Below are 22,104 nucleotides of genomic sequence, written 5' to 3' on the forward strand. Positions count from 1 at the left end.
AATTCTCCCAGTCAAAAAAATGGTGAATTCCTCTGAATTTTAGCATAATTCATACAAGGCTATCCCTCCAGTAATGATGACCAAAAACAATGCCAAAATTAATCATTGTCATTGAGAGAAAGAAAGGTAAAGGATCAGAGAAGAAACCCACCATAGCAATATCAAGAAGAAAAATTATTAATCCAGAATCCAAACAGAAGCATTTGCAGAATCTATATGAAAACCCTCTTGCATTATTCTTTGAAACCAGGTGCTCTGAATATGAACTAGAGTAGCCGGGATCATGACAGAACTTGTAATAACATGTATCTTCGTATTCTTTTTCTCGGGCTCTTGCACAATGCCAGAAAACTGGCAGATGTGTGATCAAGGTCTTTCAAGTAAATGGAGGGGTTGCTGATTCACCTGTAGGAATAGGACCTTTTGACAATTGATCCGAGGTCAATCCCTCTTCTGACTTTATTGGGCTTTTCCAAAGTAAAATCACAACAGTAATCTCTCTCAATCACCACAATAATAACAGTTATAGTAATAGCAGGTAGTATTTTTTAAATGTTTTATTTTTTTATTTATTTTTGAGAGACAGAGAAACAATGTGAGTGGGTGAGGGTCAGAGAGAGAGGGAGACACAGAATCTGAAGTAGGCTCCAGGCTCTGAGCTAGCTGTCAGCACAGAGCCCGACGTGGGGCTCAAACCCCCAAACCATGAGATCATGACCTGAGCTGAAGCCAGACCTGAGCCGAAGCCGGATGCTTAACCAACTGAGCCACCCAGGTGCCCCAGCAGCTGGTATTAATTGAGCACTTACTATGTGCCAAATACTATGGAGTCTTACTATGGATAATTTCAGTTACCTTCACAAATTATCCCCACTTTACAGATTAGGAACTTGATGTTTAAGACACCCAGTAACTTGCCTACGTAACTTGTCAAAGCAGTACATGAGGGAGCCAAGATGGAAGCACAGAAACCATATACTGCATAAGGTATACTGCTAGCAACTAATCAACACCACTAGGCTCATGGTCATGGACTCGTTAGTGGTGATAGCGATCCCCACGGGGCAGCTGTTCCTACTCCGGGCACGCAGTGACGGACTCCGACTCTGGCTGAGAGGAACACAAACCCTTTGGGTTGTGGAAGAGCATGGCAGCCATCTCAGCTTTGTCCCCTGCCCCTGGAATCACCATGACAGAGCGCTTGGAGTCTTTCTTGGTGCAGTCTGGCCTGGTGTTAAGTGCAACCTTCTTTACTCCTTATGGATCCCAAGAAACCAGACCTTCAATGGCAGTTCCTGTTGGTAACTGACCTCCTGTAATGGACCTGAAAGAATAGGCTCCACCCAAGACCTAAAGAGAAACCCCTGTCATGTATTTGTGAGTAGCTGGCTAAAGGTCTAAACTCAAATCTGATTGTACCTCCTCAAAAAGGCTTTTTGGGCACCCCATCAACTCTAAGTCATTTCTTTCCACTTCCAATTCCTTGGTGCTCTATCTTTAAGTCCTTTTCAGTTCATTTCCCACTAGGAGCTTAAGAGGAAAGTTACTATAGAACATGACAAGCATTCAATTAAAAAACTGCAAATAACTGCATCAAAATGTCAGTTGATGTAATTTTTAGATCCAATGAGAAAAATCCCATTTTTCTGGAAAAGACTACTGATAGTTGAGAATGCAGCTGGCTTCCAATTTTATTTCTCCCTGGCAAAGGGAGCAATAGTGGTTTGCAAAATCTGTGGAGAAGCGTGTGCGTGTTCTGCTTCTGCTTTTCCCAGATGTCCGTGACTGAAGGTTTAAGGCACAAATCCTATGCCGATTTTTCCTCAGTAGCAGCCCCCGTTCAAAGAGGCATTGGGAAGGCTGGCGGGACAGCTCACGCCGGGACGTCCTGTGCATCTGTGTGCATTTAATTCAGATATAGACCTCCTTTCATAGCGAGCCTACCATGTCATTCTAATGTACTGGTAAAGATGAGCAAATGGGGTGTGAGTTTTGTCTAGCTTCATGGGCATAGTATCAGCGACACTTGCAGGAGCTCTGCAGAGGGCTCGCAGGGCTTATTAAATACCTGCCATAGGTGCCGCATCCTAGATGAGAAGCCAAGGGTATCTGTTCAAGTCTGCAGGTGGATCTGGGGAGAGCAGTGATTGAGGTGTCCAGCAGGGGGCTGGCATTCTCTGTCTGTACTTAGCCCTGGTTCCTCTTCAGAGCCTCAGCTCAGCAGAGCTGCCGTTTGCTGGTTAAGTCAGTGACGTGCACAGCATCCTGCCTATAGGAGTTGAAGCTTTCTCAGTGCAGTTTTTTTTCTACCCACTTTAAACCTTCAGGTTCTAAATATCAGGAAAGATAGGAAATGTCGTGTGAAAGTAGCCGGCCAAAAGTTCTTAGTAAACTGCAGCCAGCGAGACTCAGACTAGAATGGAGGTAGAAAGAGTCGATACCGAGTGGGTTTCATTCTGAGCCCTTTCTGGCTGAGTGTTTGTTGTTATTGAATAGAGACATGTAGTACATTGGTCAAGTGACGCGCACGGCAGCATCAGCATCAAAATCGTGCCAGACAGTTCTGGACGCCACAGTGTGCATGTACTCAGAGCATTTTTATTAAAGAAGATAAAGAGCCCAGCACAGATATTCATCCTCATCTTCACCCAACTGCAAAATCAAAGTTAAGCAACAGCATCTAAGAGCACTTCCCAGGTGGGAAAGGATCTAGAAGATGGCTCTAAATGATTGTTTGCTTTTGAACTTGGAAATGGACCACTTCTTGCACTGCAACGTCTCCAGTCAAGGTGCAGATGTCCCCATGAGCGATGACTGGTCCCACCCGGGGATCCTGTATGTCATCCCTGCAATCTATGGGGTCATCATTCTGATAGGCCTCGTCGGCAACATCACCCTGATCAAGATCTTCTGTAGAGTGAAGGCCATGCGAAGCGTGCCGAACCTGTTCATCTCCAGTCTGGCGCTGGGAGACCTGCTCCTCCTGGTAACGTGCGCGCCCGTGGACGCCAGCAGGTACCTGTCTGACAGATGGCTGTTCGGCAGGATTGGCTGCAAACTGATCCCTTTTATACAGCTCACCTCGGTGGGGGTGTCTGTCTTCACCCTCACGGCACTCTCGGCCGACAGGTAAGTTCTAGAGGAGAGTCACATTCTCTCTAAGGGTGACAGACGCCTGGGTAAACGAGCCACCGCCCTGGGGGCAGACACAGCTGTTTGCTGAAGGGAAGTTTTACTCAAACTCCAATTCCCTTCCAGGAATGTTTTCCTTCTAGAGATTACTTCTGTAGTTTGACATACTGGTGTAAGAAAGAAAAGTGAGTGGTGGGATGGAAGGGGAAGGGGACAAATGAGAAAAAAAATTTCCGAGCCTAAGATTGTTCATTTGCAGGAGACAAATTGATTTAGCGTTGCTTTTTCCTCACTTCTCCCTCCCTGCAAAATTAATTGGGTGGCGAGAAAAAAAAATCATACCTAATGGAGTTTACACCCCAGGCAAATATTTCTTTGAAGCAATTCAAAGTCATCAGAGAACAGAAAAGTCTCACTGAATTTCTTTCTCAAAATATGCTTTCAGAAATAAGCAAGAGGAGATAATAGGCAGCATTTCCTTGAAATTTATTTTCCTCAGAGTAACTTTTCTCACAGCTGATCTTGTGTTTGGCTCTCTCTGTAACCAGATATTGGTTTTTCTAAGTATCTCTTCAGTGAAATAAGCATGATGTGGATTTTTTTTCTCCTTGAGAAAGCTTCATTCACGTTTGATTTTGAATTTTAATATCTTTAGTGATGTACTTCCACATTCAGTGCCTTTGGGGTTTTTTTTGGTGAGGGGAGGGACTCTAGTATTTTATTCTGGGAAACACTCATATCCGTGAACTGCATTTCTTGTGTGCACATGTTGCTTTCAAATTCACATGTATTCATTCTTAAAGATTCATATTCAGTCTTTGAGCATTTACCGAGCATCTCTTCTGTAAAAAACTCTTGCTGGAATGAACTAGTCAGGAAATATCTGCGGGTTGTTCACGCACGTTGCTGCATGTACTTTACACACTTCTGAGCTCTAGAAACCGGACCTAGTGATGGATAGACTCCAGAAACATCATGGAGCATACGGTCAAATGAGGAAAAACCGGAACAAAGAGCCAGAGCCTATCCATTTTGATTCTAAACCCCACGGTATGATACAGTGTTAGAGATCCGTCCTGATTGGAGAGAAGAGTGGGGAAGCACAGAGGAAGCGCCTCAAAGTTTATACTCTGAAGGGAATGTCCCACATTTTAATACATATGGTAGTGGATTCTCATTTTATAGAGGAACAGTCCCCAGGTGATCTGGCTCTGTCAAGTAATGGACAAATAAAGATAATGTTATCAGTATTTGTGGACACGAGTTTACACTTAGCTGCCTGAAGTACGCTGTTCATTTTCAAAGATGGAAAACTAATAGCCCAGAGACCAGGTTTGCACGAGGACTGGCCAGGCAGGGCTTCTCCATTCCTGCCGCGCACCGCCGGCTTGCTCGAACCCGAGCATTTGCCCGGCAGGTGCTCATGGCCGCAGGCTGTTTCCCCGTGTTGATCCAGGCAGGCAAACTCTGGAGCCAGCGGAGGGCTGTGGCTCATGACCCACGAACGAGGGCACCCCGGGATGAGGGCCATTTTCTTGATGGGAAGTTGAGATTTTGGATTTGGGGTTGGTGGGTGCAGTGGTGTAGACGGTGTTTACGATCTAGGATGCGGAGGCAGAGAGGAAAGTGAGGGCGTGGAATGTACAAATGCAGCTGCAGGGAGCTCTCCCCAGAGTTCGCGAGCAGATCAAACTCCCCATTGGCAGAAAGGCCCTTTCAAAAGCCAGGTTGCCCCCTTTGGCAGCTCTAGTGTGTTCTCAGCAACTTCATAGTTATTGTGTGTCCTTCCCAAGTTCAGAAACTACTATAAGCTTCCATATAACTAACTTTTGGTGCTTTGCTGAGGCTTGAAAAAGCTGATGGATCACCTGAATCACAGGTAGTGCATCTCGCCAATTTCAACAAGAATAAATTTTGAGGTTGCTAAATAATATAAAACTATACCTGACTATTTATCTCATTTTTTAATGTTTATATTTATTTTTGATACATAGACAGAGCATGAGAGGGGGAGGGGCAGAGAGAAGGAGACACAGAACAGGAAGCAGGCTCCAGGCTCTGAGCTAGCTGTCAGCACAGAGCCCAACACGGGGCTCGAACCCACGAACGTGAGATCTGACCTGAGCCGAAGTCGGAGGCTTAACCGACTGAGCCACCCAGGCGCCCGTATCTCATTTTTAAAAGCTATTGGAGTCTTATAATAACCCCATGAGGTTGGCAGGGCAAACACACACGTATGCACGCGCACGCGCACACACACACACACACACACACACACACACACTGTCTATATTCTTTCTCAACAAGGTATGATCTATATGCAGTAAAGTGAACAAATGTATAGCTCAATATATTTGCACTTACGTCTTCACAGCAACATAACCAGCACCCAGCTGGCGATATAGACTATCTGGCACCCGACGAGTTTCTTTTATGGCTCTTTCCAGTTAATACCCACCCCCATAAAGAGGCAATCACTACTCTGAGTTCAGTTAACATAGATTATGTTTGCTGGTCGTTAATCTCATGTAAATAGAATCATACTCCTTACGCTTCTCATGCCTGTGAGAGTCATCTATGTTGGTGCACATAGGAATGGTTTGTTCTTTTTAATTCTTGTGTACTACTCCACTGTGTGAATATACCTCGGTTTGTGCATCCATTCTAATACTGATGGATATTGGGTTGTTGCTGGTTGGGGGCTGCTCATAGCCTACTCTGCATATTCTTATTCATGCCTTTTGGGGTACATACATGTTTATTTCTCTTGGGTCTAAGCCTGGGAATGGAATCGCTGGATCACTGGTGGCGTCTATTTAGTAAATATCATCAAAGAGTTTTCTAAAGTGCTAGTTTGTATTTGACAGGTTGGCAAAAGGAAGAACCAGAAGGCCCTCCGAACTGGATGATCGTCACAAATCATTGGGGAGCTCAAAACACATACAGCCTCTATCCTAAATCTATTGACTCAGGGTTTCTGATAATCATCCGTCCCCGTGCCCTGGAGGCTCCCCAGCAATGCCAGGACTCATCCCCGGCTCCCTTCTGCAGTCCTCCCTTTCCCCAGGCAAACTGGAATCTTAGTTAATACGAAAGGAATAACGGTTTTCTGGAAAAGTTTATACTGCTGCCACTGTGTCAAAGGGAGACTTCAAGGCAGAATTCTGGGTTTTACAAAGCTGACCAATTGCAGATTTGCATTCAAGCCCCTTCACTTCTGGTCCCTGCCCTCCCTCTGCCCTCTCCTTTCATGTTTTTCCCCCGTTACACACGCACTGATGTGTGCATACGTGGTGGTTATACTGACAAGTCCCTGGCTCCACTTCCTTGCTTATGCTGTGTCGTGTGCACTCTCCACAATGCTCGCTCCTTTCCTATGTAGAAGAGTCTACTCCCCGTGTGATGTATGGGCTTGGAATGGGCGTCAACAGTCCTGCCTTTTAGGCTTTTTGCTGCCATTACTGCCCATTTAAGGAAGTCAGACCAAGTCACTAACTCTCTGTCCTTAGTTGAATCATCTGTGAAGAAACAGAGTTAAGCTAGATTATTTCTACGGTCTCTCCAAATTTTTTGTAATCTGTCATCTTGCCTATCATTTGGAATCTGGCTCAAGTGTCCCTCTTAAAGCCCCCATATAACCATTCTAGCCCAAATTTCCGGACCCTACCCTAAACACAAAGTTTATTATCTGAGACATGAACTATCTTGTGACTTCTGTCATCTTCCTCTTTTGAAATATTGCACTCATTTGTCTTTTTGTAGACTCTTGTGTATTCATTGCTTTAACTTTTCAAGTAGATTATTAAGAATGCTGAGGGTAAAGATTTCTTATACATTCTTATATCTTCCACAGTGCCTAACACAGTTCTTTGCACCAAATGGATGACCAGTAAATATTGGTTAATTAAAATTATGGTTAATTAATTCATACTTTTCTTCTCATTTTTATTATTCTTCTCCTTTTTTGGAATTCATCTGAAAGCACACTCTTTAAAATGCTTAAAAACACAGTTACCAGCTTCTTACCTCTTCCTCTCTACTAAGCTGTCATTGATAAATAAGTAAAAACTGGCTCATTGAACTCATTGATAAATAAGAGAAAAATCTTTCTTGCTGAGTCTATGAATAGATTTGGGTGGTGAAGAGATGGGTGGATGGATGGACAGATGAAAAGGCAGGTGAATGGATGAGTGGATGAGCAGATGGATGGACACTGGTTGGATGGATGTATATCTTTTTCTACATATTGGTCTTTCCTACTAGATGCCCATTTCTGTACTAGGCACCTCAGTATTATGTAAATGGAATTTAAGACCTGAATTGGACCCTCAACAGGAGGAGGGTAAGGAGAGCTTGTGTTTTCTTTTCCAGTAAATGTAAAGATTAAAGCTACATTTAATGTTTTTTTAATGTTTATTTATTTTTGAGAGAGAGAGAGAGAGAGAGCAAGCGAGCAGGGGAGGGGCTGAAAGAGAGAGAGACACAGAATCTGAAGCAGGCTCCAGGCTCTGAGCTGTCAGTGTGGAGCCCGATGTGGGGCTTGAACTCATGAACCATGAAATCATGAGCTGAGCCAAAGTCGGACACTTAACTGGCTGAGCCACCCAGGCACCCCGATTTAATGTTGACAGCATATAACGCCCTTGTTACATCGTGCCTGCTTCAGTATTGTTATTCACTGCTACTTGTGCTAGAACGGACCTGGCAGAATGATCCCTAAGGGTGGATGTATACAGGAGTTCCACTGTAATTGCAATCCTTCTTTAATTCCAGAACAGGAAAGACTGTTCAAAATTTTCCCCCTCCCTTGTGATTTGGAATGTGCAAAGAAACAGGAAAGTGTTGCATTTATGCAAACTTCTTAAAGTACAGATTCTTCAAGGTCATTACAAGGAATTTATGAGATAATGTAGTTTTCAACCTTTCCTGATATCTCAAGGTGCGTGGTCAAACATGTTAGCCACTAACCACAGTGGTTATTTAAATTTAAATCTAATTAAATAAAACTAAAAATTCAGCTTCCTAGTGACATCAGCCACATGTGAACGCCTCGGTAGCCACATGTGACTCTACTAGACAGTATAGATACAGAATATTTCCATCATTGCGGAAAGTTCTATTGGACAGAAGAGAGTTTGCTCTGTGTCTTGGGGTCCAAATCTCCATTCGAAGACCCATGTTGGCTGATCTCTCTCCTTGAGAGTATCAGGGATTCCTCAGATAGGCAAATATCAAATGCCTCCTAACTAGCTTACTAGCTCCTCTAGTAAGAGGACACTAACCACAGGTTGGTTGACGTTTGAGCAGCAACAAGTAGAAGTCATCCTGAAGTTCAAACTCTTGTTTGACAGACACCAAAAGATGGAATTTGGCCTTGTCACAACGGGTTCAGAGTACAGTCTGACTATGATCCTGCTTTCCTCATTCTAAGTCCCAATCCCTTCAGGGGAACTGGAGCTTTTTCTTCAGAAACCATGAAAACACAGAGTCTGATTCCACTTCCCTTCCCTGGACAGTGGGACCTACTGATCTCAAACCCTGCTATTCTGAGGGAAGATAAGCTGAGTGACTCCAAGGTGGTGCCTTCTAAGGGGATCACTCCAGTGATTCCCAAGGCTCCTCTAATGTTCTAGAGGCCCAGCTTCACTGATTCCAAGGAGATTGGCCTTATTTTGCACAGGAGATGAAAATTTAATTTCCTGCAAAGCATCTTTTCCAGAAAGTCCCTCTGTTGGAGGGGTTTACACGAGCCAGCAGTCCATAACTTCTCCACAGGATGACTTTTCTGAAGCATACACTGCCTCTCTGGCAAGGAAACTCAACTTGTGTTTTCCCACAGTGACAGATGTGTCACGGCTGCTGGCAGAGTCTGGAGCGCCCAGAGGGCAGATGCAAGACTCTTTCAACTGGAGTGCTGCGGAGGGAAGGGCAAAAAAGAATTTTGACCTTGTCTCTCACATGTTATCTTTTAAAGAGTTATACTTTTATGTGATTAATTAAGAATTATTTCTGGCAATTTAATATGCATACAGGCCAAAAAAAAAAAGCACAAACTTAATCATGAAACATATTGCATAGCCTAAAAGGGCTTCCTGGCGAGATTTTTTGAACTGTACTTGTCAATAACATCCTTTGAAAATAGACTAAATTAGCATTTTTGCACTTGTAAATCCTCCTGGTATGTAGGGTTTGCATAAATTCTCTCTTAATTATAACACATATTTTGCAGAATAAAAGAAAAAATTTCTCCATTCCTCTCTTTCTACCTCCCAGTAATGGAACAAGGGATTTTGTTTATTACAGTCAACTTTGAAATTTTGCTGATTAGTATGTGATATTTGCTACTACTTGAAATGATCTGATTTGCATAGGAACCTCTAAGAGGTTGCTGGTTCATTTTACACATTAAACATCACTTTCTATAGGAGGTCTTCATTGGCCACTCAGTCTAAAGGAATGACCAACACTATTCCATCATCCAGTTTCTTTTTTCAGGTAGATTGAAGTGTAACTTACATACGGTAAACTTTTAGGTGTGCATTTCTCTGAATTTTGACAAACTTACACAGCATGTAACCACCACCACTACAGTCTAGATGTAGAATATTTCCATAACACCCAGATACTCTCCTGTCCCTGTGTAGTCTACCCCCTTCCTTCCTCCACCCTCAGCTCGTGGAAACCACTGATCTTTTCCAAAATATCACATGAATGACATTATCCAGTGTATAGTTGTTTAAGTCTGGTTTCTTGCAACTCATGTTGTTACATCATCAGTAGCCCATTCCTTTCTTTTTTAAGTTTATTTATTTATTTTGAGAGAGAGAGAGAGAGAATCCCAAGTAGGCTTCATGCTGTCAGTGTGGAGCCTGACTTGGGGCTTGAACCCATGAACTGTGAGATCATGACCTGAGCTGAAACTAAGAGTTGGACACTTAACTGATCCACCCAGGCACCCCAATGATATTCTTTTCTATACAGAATTTAGAAAGACAAGTCAGACTTGTTACATAGTTGAATAAAATTGACTTATTATTAACGAGAGGTTAAAAATGTTCCTGGGCACCTGGGTGGCTCAGTCAGTTGAGCATCTGACTCCTGCCTTTGGCTCAGGTCATGATCTCATAGTTTGTGGGTTTGAGCCCCACATTGGGGTTCTGCACTGACAGTGTGGACCCTGTTCGGGATTCTTGCTCTCCTTCTCTCTCTGCCCCTCTCCCCTTTCTCAAAATACATAAGCAAACATTAAAAAAATAGAAGTTTCTTTCAGCTCCATAACTCATTACTGGTTATGTCATATATGTTTAGATTATTATAAAATGTTTAAGACTATTTGAGAAAGCCACTATCAAATTTCTTTCCTCTCTGGACCATATAATTTCACAGTATTTGAAGTTTTGTGCCTTGAGTAATCTTACATACTCATTTAAGTGATGATCTCCATTAACCTATTTGCCATGATGTCTTTGTATTATGTTTTAAATTATCTTCATCCATGTTGGTATTTTGTGGATATGCATAACATGAGTGACTTTACACAAATGTCTTTGCTCTTTGTAATTTGGCTACAGGTTTCTGTCCTATGAACACAGACATTCTGATAAATTTGAATCTGCTGATGTATCAGGATTTAAATCTACTATGTTATTATTTGCTTTTTATTGGTCTCACCTGTTTCATTATCCTTGTTCCCTTTCTTCTTGCCTTCTTTAATTAATGCAATATTTTAATTATTCTACCCCTCCCCATGAGTTTAGTTATATAAGCTCTTCTTAGTATTCTTTTAGGAGCTATTCTACAGTTTACAACATGTATCCTTGACTTACTAGAATTAACTATGAATTAGTACTTTCCCACTTCCTGGACAATTCAAGGATTGCAACCCAAGGACACTTTAATTCCCTCCTACCTTTTTTGGAGGGGAGGGGAGTTATTTGTTATTTGTTATTTTAATTCTCTTTGAATTTTGAAACCTACAACTCATTATGTTTATTGTTTTTACATACTTTTTTAGGTTTTTTTACATTTACTCATTTTTTACATTTACTTTTAGATTTAAATTTATTCCTATATTTACCTTTTCTGTTGCTATTTCTTCCTGCATCTCTGTGATTTCATCTGAGATAATTTTACTTTGGTCCAAAGAATGCCCTTCAGTATTTCACTTAGTGTTAAGTCTAATGGGGATACATTTTCTTGTTTTGTGTGTATGAAAATGCCTTTATTGGAGGTAATTTGGGGAGGAGATTTTCCCTGGGCATAGAATTCTAGGCCGGCATTTCTCTTTCACACTTTGAAGGCGCCATTTATTGTACTCTGACTTCTGATGTGATGGCTGGTGTCAGTTTTGTTGTTGCTTCTTTCAAATTATTGATTTTTCTCCCTTTGACTAATTTTAAGTTTTTTTCCCTTATTTTTGTTTTTCAGAAGCATTACTGTGATGCACTTAGCTGTGGTTGTCTTTGTATTTTTCCTGCTTGAGATTCATAGCTTTACTTAAATCTGTGGCTTGAAGTTTTAGCCAGTTTTGTAAAGTTCTCAACCATTACAAGTTCAAATATTGTTTCTCTCCCATTCTCTTTTTCCCTCCTTTTTAATGCTGTCTTCATATAAACAGGATACTGCTGGTTAACTTCAAGCTTTTCAAGTTTTCTTCCTCCTTTGGTTATTTTTGCTTTCACTGAGGCAGAAAATTTCATACTAGGGTCAGGCCTCTGTTACTGGGAACTATTTTCATCACATTTTTATTTTACCATCTCACCAATCCCATAAATTTCCTACTCCTTTTTCTATATTTTCCAGCCTTTTTTCTCACTATACGTCAGTCTGGCCATTTTCAGCTCACTAATCTTCTCTTCAGCTGCTTCTGAAGCTTCCATTTAATTATTAATTTCAGTTTTGTTATATTGCAATTCTAGAATTTGCATTTGGGTCCATCTTGTTATCTAATTTATTGAATTAGTCCCAATATATTTTAAAATCCCTCTCTGATAACTGTAACATATGGAACCTCTGTAAGCCTATTTCTATTATAGATTTTCGTCTCCGGTGTTTTGGCCATTTTGTTTTGCCTCCTGGTATACGAGGCAATTTTGTTTGACTACCTGATCTTGTATATAACAGATTGTAAATAACTGGAGGCTCTGGATGTTATTATCTTCCAGAAAAGATTAGCTCTTGCTTGTTGCAGACAATTAGGTGGCAGTATACCTGACCTGACTGGGGACCATGCAGATTGGAGGCTGGGCTTTGGTCTTTGTGAGAATTGGTTCACCCCTCCTCCTAAGGTGTACCCCTTTGAAAATCTGAACTGAAAGCCTGGGGTGTTTAGCTGACCTCCTCTCCTAGGTGGCCCTTAAACTCCATTTATTGACCTCCTTCCTCCCCAAACTGCTAGAAGCTCCGCTCAGCTTTATTTCTCTGCTGCTGCTTGAAACTTGATAAATGCCTTAAGGGGAAAATGATGCTGAACAATAATAGCTTCATCCCTTTACACTTCCCTCCTCTCCAGAATCTTGGCCCCTTGAATCCTTAATGCCTTGGTATTTCTCTGATGTTTTCAAAGAGATTTTGTAACTTTTCATGCTAGGAGAGCTGCTCAGCAACTAGCTAGTCTGCCATCATCAATGGTGGAAAATCCCAGACCACCTCTCTTAAGGACCTGGTCCGCTGCCCTCGAAACTCTCCATATCCCAGTTCCTCTGAAGAAGAGTACGGAACTCCCTAGTCAGACCTGTAGGATCAGCATTCACAGCCTCAAATGATCTCAGCAATTTAGATTCAGAGAAGTGAGCTCTGGCTAACTTCAAAGTGAGTAAGTGAGGAGTCTCAGCTGAGGCCTGCAAACACTGTAGGGACATCAAAGCCTCCGGGGTCTTTCAACCAATCCAGGACTCTTAGCCCCAGCACGCGGGAGCTAGAGCCAACATTTAGTTATGCAGCGATTGAGGACAGCTAAAATTTCATGGGAAGGAAATAGCCAACATGCTCCTAAGGTACATTTCTTTAAACTTCACCCCTTTATTACCTTTTCTTTTTCTTTTCTTTCTTTCTTTTTTCTCTTTTTTTGTATTGTACTCAGACCAATTGGCCAGTGGTAATAGCTGAAGGTTACATAGGAAAGAAGTCGGGAGAAAATGCGTAGTGCAGCACATAAAGACATTTATTTATTTCCAGTGTCAGAAGAACTTATTGTAACAATAATAATATGTCCATGTGACTCACTTATTTCTTTATGCTGTGTATGTATAAATAGAATAACTACAGGTTGACTTTAAGCCTTTCAAGGTTTCTTTTTTTCTCATTGGTGCTGTTCTTTGTTTTGTTTGGTTTTGTTTTGTTTGATTATCCGGCAGTTTCATACCAGGGTCAGGCCTCTGTTATGAGAAATACATTAAACACAATATTAAAAACAATACAAAAATGGTGTAAAAACAAAATTACAGTTGTTTCTCCATGAGCCCATATGGAAAATGTTTATTTCTTTTTATAGAAATGGCAGTCAAAACAGATTTTTAAGAATTTCATTCTTTTCTTTTCCCCTTCCACATTAAAGTATTGGAAACACCCAGCAGAATAGAGAAATCCGAATCTGGCCTCTTTTCTTTTGTAACTTGTCAGCAGAGGTGAAATTGAAGGTGAAAATGATGGTTTGAGGAAAACATGAAATACGGAATGAAGAGAAGTATAATAAATATTTAGTTTTAAGCATTCTTTACTGGTGCTTTAAAAAGACCTGAGACTTTGAAGTGCTATAGTCATATAGAACTAACCCGGGGATCCAGAGACCCCGGTTCCAGTCTTGGTTCTCAGCTAACCAACCGTCGGACCTCTGGGGGCACTAGTTTCCTCCTCTGTATGTGAAGGAAATGGGACTTAATGACTCCTGAGTTTTATATTCCATAATGATACAGAAAATAGGCTTGTCATTAAACATGGACTCATATGTCTGACCATGATAAAAGCACTTCACAGGCTGACCCAGCATCATCTGTCTGAGAGTGCCTCACAAAGGGGAACGTAATATGTAAGTATCATTCTGTTGTTCATTGAGAGCTTTACCTGGGTATAGCTTGCTTCCCCAATGAGATTTTATCATTTTTTTCCTTTTTTTTAAATGTTTTTTTAATTTATTTTTGAGAGACAGAGACAGTGAGAGCAGGGGAGGGTCAGAGAATGAAATAGAGATACAGAATCTGAAGCAGGCTCCAGGCTCTGAGTCAGCTGTCAGCACAGAGCCTGATGTGGGGCTTGAACCCATGAACCATGAGATCATGACCTGAGCTGAAGCTGGACGCTTAACTGACTAAGCCACCCAGGTGACCCCCCCCCCCCCCCCCCCCCCCCCCCCCCCCCCCGCCAACTAGATTTTAAATCCTTAGTGGTCACGGACTTTTATATCCATAGGGCCAAGCAGAGCCTGAGAACAAGCAGAAGGACAGATGTGGGCAGTAGATCCTTAGTCTGCTGTCCCTGATACGTAGAAGTGTGTGGGCCCCTGCTGACGCAGTCACTCAGCAGTGAGTGTTCACTATTTTTTTTTTTATTGAGTAGAGTTGACACACAATGTTACATTAGTTTCAGGTGTACAACTTAGTGATTTGACAAGTTTATACATTATGCTGTGTTCACCACAAGTACAGCTGCCCTCTGTCCCATTATATCGCCATTACAATATCAAAGTAGGACCTAGGGGAATCCATGACCCCTGTCCAGTCATCCAGGATGGAGTTCGTAAAGGATATAAGCAAAACAATATAATACGAATCAGACAGCTGTTTGGTGCTTTAAAGTATGAGACATTGTCACATCACGCACATTTGATTTCGGGTCAAAAATTGACCAGATGCTGAGCTTCTCACTACCTCCTCCAAATGTTTCACCATCATGCACGGTGCTGCCCCCTCTAAGGTCTTTTCATGTAAGTAAGTGACTTCATGTCAAGCAAGTCCCTTTCAAATTGTTCAAAAGGGGAACCGTGTTCGGGGAGAGTCATCTCCTCAGTACCCCCACCGACTCTTCCGAGCTTAAATGGTTAGAGAAATAGGAAGTGTTTGGGCCTTAAGAGATCTCTTGGGAAAAGGCTGTCAGCACTTTTCTACTAAAATTTTTAACTGAAAAAAGTCATTCAAATGAACTGTCTAGACCATCTTCATCGATGATATCTTTGCTGACTCAAAGCAAACTTTTTCAGTTGATTCTTAAGATGCCCCCAAAGCTGCACAGTGACAAACTTAACAAGCTTTTCTTCTCTCCCTTCTTTCCTCCCCCATCCATTTTCCTCCCTTCCTTTTTTCCTTCCATTTATTGTGGTAAAACATACATAATGTAAAATTTACTACGTTGATCATTTTGATGTGTACAGTTCTGTGGCATTAAGTATATTCATATGGTTGTGCAACCTTCATCACCATCGATCCCCAGAATTTGTTTCATCTTCCCCATCTGGAACTCTCTACCTATTATACAGTAACTGTCTGTCTTTTCTTCTTTCCTTCCTTCCTTCCTTCTTTCATTGTATTTTTTTCTCTTTTATTATTATTTTTTTTAATGTTTTATTTATTTTTGATACAGAGACCGAGCATGAGAGGAGGAGGGGCAGAGAGAGAAGGAGACACAGAACAGGAAGCAGGCTCCAGGCTCTGAGCTAGCTGTCAGCACAGAGCCTGACGCAGGGCTCGAACCCACGAACGTGAGATCTGACCTGAGCCGAAGCCGGATGCTTAACCGACTGAGCCACCCAGGCGCCCCTCTCTTTTATTATTTTTAAAGGTCACATTTAGTGGAGCACTATTCACAGTGAGGACAAATTCAAAAGCATTGAATTTGAAAAGATATCTGAGTTTGAGCCCTGGTTCTTCTAATTGTCAATTGTGTGACTTGGGGCAAATCACTGTATAAGTCTCAGTTTTCTGATCTGTAAAATGGGGATAAGGGCATTTACTTTTAAGATATCAGATAGGACTATTATAATTTTTGTAATGGTGAAATGAAATGATGTGTTGACTTCTTTTTGCAATGTTAGAATTCGTAGTCACAAGAATGTACCAGTAGCATATTTAAAGTTCCTAAGGGAGCTGAGAGGATGTTGTTGAAATCTCAATCAGTTGATATTCAGTGGACAGTCCTTTTCATGAAATGCAGTAATAATAACTTTTAGTTAAATACTGCTTCCTAGTTTTCAAAGTGCTTCTGAAACACCTCATTTGATATCATTAGTTCCATTTCACAGATGAAGAAAATGGAGAACTGAAAATCTCATAGTTTAAGATCTGGACTCAGGACCTGGCTCTGCCACTTGCTAGCTATGTGGCCTCGGGTAAATTATTTCACCTCTTTGTGCCTCAGTTTCTTCATCTGTAAGTAGAGGATGACAACAGTAGTACCTACTTCCTTGCATTGATATAAGGGATTCAGAAAGTTAATTCATGAAAAGTGTTCAGAGCTATACCAGGAACACAAAGTGCTATGTAAGTTTTTGTTAAATAAAAAATACAAGGAAAGGAAACTGATACAGCATGCTATGCAAAAATAGCTAATTATCAAAGTGGGTGTAGAATGGAGGGCTCTCAGTTTCCATCCAGTGCCTCTCTCTCTCCGTCTTGGACTCCTTCACCACACGGATCAACCTTCTAGGCCAGAGGACCCAATAAGCTACAAAGCTGAGCCAACATTTCACCATGTACAAAGCCTTTCACAAAAGGTTATGTAAATACAGTGCTGTTAAATTTTTATAATTAGACATAATGACTCATATGCCATGATGGTATTTTTGAGCTTTAATAATTCTTATTTTGAAAAAAAAAAAGAGGGGCGCCTGCGTGGTTCGGTTGGTTGAGCATCTGACTCTTCATTTCAGCTCAGGTCATGATCTCATAGTTCATGAATTTGAGCCCCACATCAGGCTCTGTCTGTGCTGATAGCACAGAGCCTGCTTGGGATCCTGTCTTCCTCTCTCTGTTCCTTCCCCATTTGTGCTCTCTCTCTCTCTTTCTCAAAATAAAGAAACTTAATGAAATTTTTAAACTTTAAAAAAAATTAAAAAATTTTAAATTCTATTTTTAACCTCCATAATTTGAAGTATACTTAAAAACTAACATTGTCCCTGATATTTCATTTTCTGTATATGTGTTGGGAGAAGAAATTACGTATCGGTCACTACTGGTGGCGCACCCATATTCCTTGCACTCCCTGGGGGTCACTTACAGAGCTGGGTTTGCTGTTTCCCTGAGTGAGAGTGGTATCTGGCCATGGGAAGGTTTGGGGCTGGAGGAACGCTCCAGAATTAACAGTGGAAGACCATCCTCAACCAGAGAGGGCTGGGAAACACCTCAGCCTCCTCGCGCCTTGGTGGCACAGTTCTGGAATGGGCTCACCAGTGCTTAGAGGGGCCCCCAGCGGGCCCGTGCTCCAGTTGCCCTGAGTGGTAACCTTTGTTGGCTTCTATTCCCTCCCTGTCCCACCTCCCCACTCCCTCCCTGTGCTTCCTGGGATCCCCTCCCAAACAAACTACTTGCACCTAAATCCCCATCTCACGGACTGTCTGGGGCTGAATGACAATTTATGAAGACAGTTTATTACCCTGATGCTACTTTACCTTCTACCCTAGAGCCTGGGTGATTTTTCTCTGTCTTTGCGATTTTTCCCCATTCTCTGCTCTCTTCTGTGTTACTCAGTAAAGCAAATGCAGGCCATGTTTAACTACAGCTTGCAAGTGAGATTTATAAACATTCTTCAAACTTTTTGGCTCATAGATTGCTGAAAAAGTCTAACAAGTTATAAATATATGCTCTTCCACCCATAACAGTTTTGAGGAATGGCGTCCGAACAACGTGTGCCAGGATGTTTGCACACCTACTGAGATCTAACTGGGTTACTGCTCCTTGCCCATTTTAAACATACCCGCTGGGAACCATAATATTTCATCCTGCTTCCACCGTTTCTGACAGATTCCCTTACGGGATTAGCACTGAGCTTCGGAATTGGTCATCCTGCTGAGACCCACTCTGGACCCAAGGGTCAGTAGTTGCCCCACTGCTCTGACAGAGCACCATAAGATGTCCAACAATTGTCTGTAGCTCGCTTTCCATTTTAGATCTCAGCCTCTCCATCCCCCATATCCTAGCAACAGTACTTGCCCTCGGAACCTTCCCCACAACAGCACCTCTTTTCCCCAGCCTGCTGCCAGCCTCTGGACTGTAGAGCTTCCCTGATGCCATTTTCAGCTTGGTTCCAGTGTCTCCTTCACATGGTCTCTTTAGGCCCTGAGGCCTCTGAATTTATGAGCGAGCTCAGACCTCACTCTAGGCACAGGCCACAGAGAACGTCAGGGCGTGTGTGTGGCAATGAAAGAGTGTACCAGACTCAAGGAAGAAAGGACTCTTGTGTCTGCCTAGAAACACGGTGCTTTCACCATGGACGGACTAGGTAGGAAACATCATTTCCTTGCTTTTCTTCCTTAATTTCAATGCCAGCATAAAGGAAAAGAATTCGCTACCCCCAAAATGTGCCTCTTTGGCATAAGGATTATTTTGGGCTGATTATTTTTTAAGAAACAGCAGACACAGGACAAGCTCTGAAAACCCTAATCAAAGTTATCCTTTTGGTAAGAGACATTTACATTTATAGGAAATCTCCATTTGTAAGGGTGCCTCTGTCTTTGTACCAGGAAGAGGATGACTCTAAATCTCTAGGAGCTCCTGTCTCCTTCGGAGAAGGCTGGGATTTAGATCTGCATAACAGCCTTACTCTTGTCTCCTATACTTTTCCTGGTTAGCCTCTCAGGACTGTCCCACCATCTTCTTTGGTCTTTAACTGGAAAAGGTATTTAAGATGGTGGCGTGGGTCACTTTGAGGAGTTACTCCATTTTCCTGGGTCTCTCCCATGTGTGTAGGAGGTATACAGGATATTAAACTTCTATTTGGTTTTCTCCTATTAAATTGCCTTTTATTATGGGTGAGTGGGTGGGTCTCAGCCAAGAACCTAGCATAGCAGAGAAAATTATTTTTCCTCCTCTACACCAGAAAGCCCAGGCTGCCTGGTCAACCACAGGACCATCAGGAAAGGAAGAAGCCTGCATGGGCTCCAATCTTGTCTCCAATGAATGCACTCGTGGCCTTGGAAAAGTTATACTGCCTCAGTTTCCTCATCTGTAAACGAACAATAATATTAGTACCTACTATATAGAATTGTTATGATTTTAAAAAGTGATAATTTAAACAAAGCTCATAACGTAGTTACCTGATCCATAGTAAGTCTCCAATAAGTTTTAGCTACTGTTGTTGTTGTTGTTGTTGTTGTTGTAACAGAATCAAGCTAATTGAAACCCAGGTACAGAATGCTCTTATTCCTCTTCAACCTGTTGCAAGAAAGAACTTCCCACATGGGAGTTGCAAAGTAAGCCTTTGAAGAGGTATATAGAAGTCTGGCTGCCTGCAGACCTTGCCCCTCCAATGGCTCCTTCACCTGCTGGAGCAATAAACAAAATTTCTTTTATTGGGAAGCAGATCCTTCTTTCTGGGATCAGAGGTAGGACTTTACATGCAAGAAAGTGATCGCGCTGACGTCAAGCCAGACTAGAGAGGGAAGGACCGCTATGGACGCCCCTCCGCAAAGCAGGGTTTGCGCTCAGGGAGGGCCTGTGTGCCTGCAGGGAAAGAACCCAATAGAGGGGGGACTGCAGTTCACAAATAGGTAACTTGAGGACTTTCCTCAGAGATGGGCCTGCATGGACCAAGTGATATGTATCTTGATCTATCTCTGAAGAAAATGAGAAAAAGGAAAAGTATGAGTACACTTTATAACATGGCTCACCATCCTCGGCCCTCACCTGAGTTTAAAGCTCGCTTCCTCCCAGGACAAGGAGAAAGGTCTCCTCTGCCAACCCTTAGAGAACTCCCTGAAACATTCGCTAAATTTTCTGGCAACTACCTTATGGGATAACAGACTGCAAAGTGGGGTTCCTGCCCTCCAGGAGAGGTGCAACCTGATCTAACAGGTAAGGGAGGAAAGTATCAAAACTTCTATTTATATTGATTTTTAGTTCAAAGTAAAGTTGACGTAAACGTTAGTCATATGTAGTGTCCAAACTGAGGCTCGTCTCTCCCTGAGCGCCCATCACAGGGTCCCTCCTCACGTGCAGCTCGGGCGGCAGGAGAACGGGCCCTACCGCATAGAAGGCTCGACAATGGCACCTTATTCTTCTTTGCACTTTCAGGTTTCGGAGAGGTTTGGCAGATTGCTCTGGGGGTTTTTTTTGTATGTGATCTAGTTTTAATTACACTAACCTTCCCAAATGGACAAGTGGCTTAAAATTATCCCTACAGAACAAAACAGAGCAAAACAAAACCCTACAGATGAGAGATGATTCTAAAATTGCAAGCCTAAGAGAACAATACGAATGTAACAAAGAAGACAATTCCCTCATTCCGGGGATAGGCACTAATCAGAAATGACACAGTCAGTTGCTTTATAATTATAATCAAGTTTTTCCGAAAACAAAAGGGTTTAGAGTCAATAAAATATATAACACATTATGTTAACATTGTTATTTTACTGTTACTTTATCTTTTGTAAAATTCTTTATTTTAGTATATTTTCCCTTGTTTATGAACTTTTGTACAATACCCACCCACATTCAACAATTAACATTTCCTAGACTTTGTTCTTGTTCTCCCGTGTGTGTGTGTGCATGTGTACACACATATTTGTTTGTTTGTTTTGTTTTATTTTGTTGAATTCTGGAAAGCAAGGTGCAAATATCCTGACCTTTCATGCCTGAGTATTTCAGTGTGTGTTTCCTAAGAACACGGACAGGCTTCTGCACAACCCCAATTCCATTATCACACCTACTGAAATGAACAATAATTCCTTAATAGCATCTAATATGTAATCATATTTCTTTTTCATTTTTAATTTTTTTAACATTTATTAATTTTTGAGAGATGGAACAAGACAGAACATTAGTGGGGGAGGGGCAGAGAGAGAGGGAGACACAGAATTTGAAATAGGCTCCAGGCTCTGAACTGTTAGCACAGAGCTTGATGTGGGGCTCCAACTCACAAACCGTGATGAAGTCAGATGCCCAACCGATGGAGCCACTCAGACGCCCCAAATATGTAATCATATATCCCCCATTTACCCAAAAAAATGAAATTTATTACTTTTTTAAAAAATCCAGGATCAAGTTAAGGTTTATACATTGCATTGGGTTGTTATGTTTTGCTTTTTTTCTGGTTTTATTGAGATATAATTGACACATAACACTATATAAGTTTAAGAGGCATAACATAATGATTTGCTGTATGTATATGTTGTGAAAGGATTACTTACTATATCTCTTTAATCTCCTTTAAGGTATAACATTAGTTCCCTATATTCTTCTAAAAAATGATGTGGACTGCTTTGAGGAATCTAAGCTAGTTATCTGATAGAATGGACCAGAATGGGGTTTGTCTGATTGTTTCTTCATATATAGATTCAGATTAAAAATGTGGAGCAAGACAACTGCATAGGCAGTGTTGTGTTCATCCTATTGCATTATATCAGGAGGCACATGATCTCAGATGGTCCCATTATTTGTGATGCTAAATTTAATCAGGGACAAATTATGAATTTCATGGGCCCTTGGCATTTTTACCTTCATGGAATCTTTTCTCCATAAAAAATATTTTATAATTATATCTGCATAAAGATAAATATGATCCAAGATGCATTATACTCATTTTTTACTTCTGGTTTTTAAAAGAAATTAAAATACTTTTCTAAAATCCTAAAAGTATCATGGGACCTAGATCTTGTGCCTACTTGTGACACTTTGACTAGGTCAGCCTGGGTTTGACTACTTGGTTAAAGGGGTGACTTCTGGAGCTCCCCAACATAAAGGTACATTTCCCTCTTTGTGGTTAGATAGTCTATAGGGAGACTCTTTGAGACTATGTGAATATCCTGTTCCCCTAAAACCTCTCCCTCAG

At 41.6% G+C, this 22,104-nt stretch overlaps 1 protein-coding gene across 1 annotated transcript in view; it reads left to right on the top strand.

The window, feature by feature from the left end:
- Positions 1–2,716: 2,716 nt before the first annotated feature.
- GRPR (gastrin releasing peptide receptor) overlaps positions 2,717–22,104 on the top strand; it is a 28,049-nt gene continuing 8,661 nt past the window's right edge. Inside the window, exon 1 of the mRNA XM_029930843.1 lies at positions 2,717–3,129. Within this exon, the coding sequence (XP_029786703.1) occupies positions 2,717–3,129 (413 nt within the window). The remainder of the gene's footprint in view (positions 3,130–22,104) is intronic.

Source organism: Suricata suricatta, chromosome X (genome assembly GCF_006229205.1).
Source record: "Suricata suricatta isolate VVHF042 chromosome X, meerkat_22Aug2017_6uvM2_HiC, whole genome shotgun sequence".
NCBI classification, from domain to species: Eukaryota; Metazoa; Chordata; class Mammalia; order Carnivora; family Herpestidae; genus Suricata; species Suricata suricatta.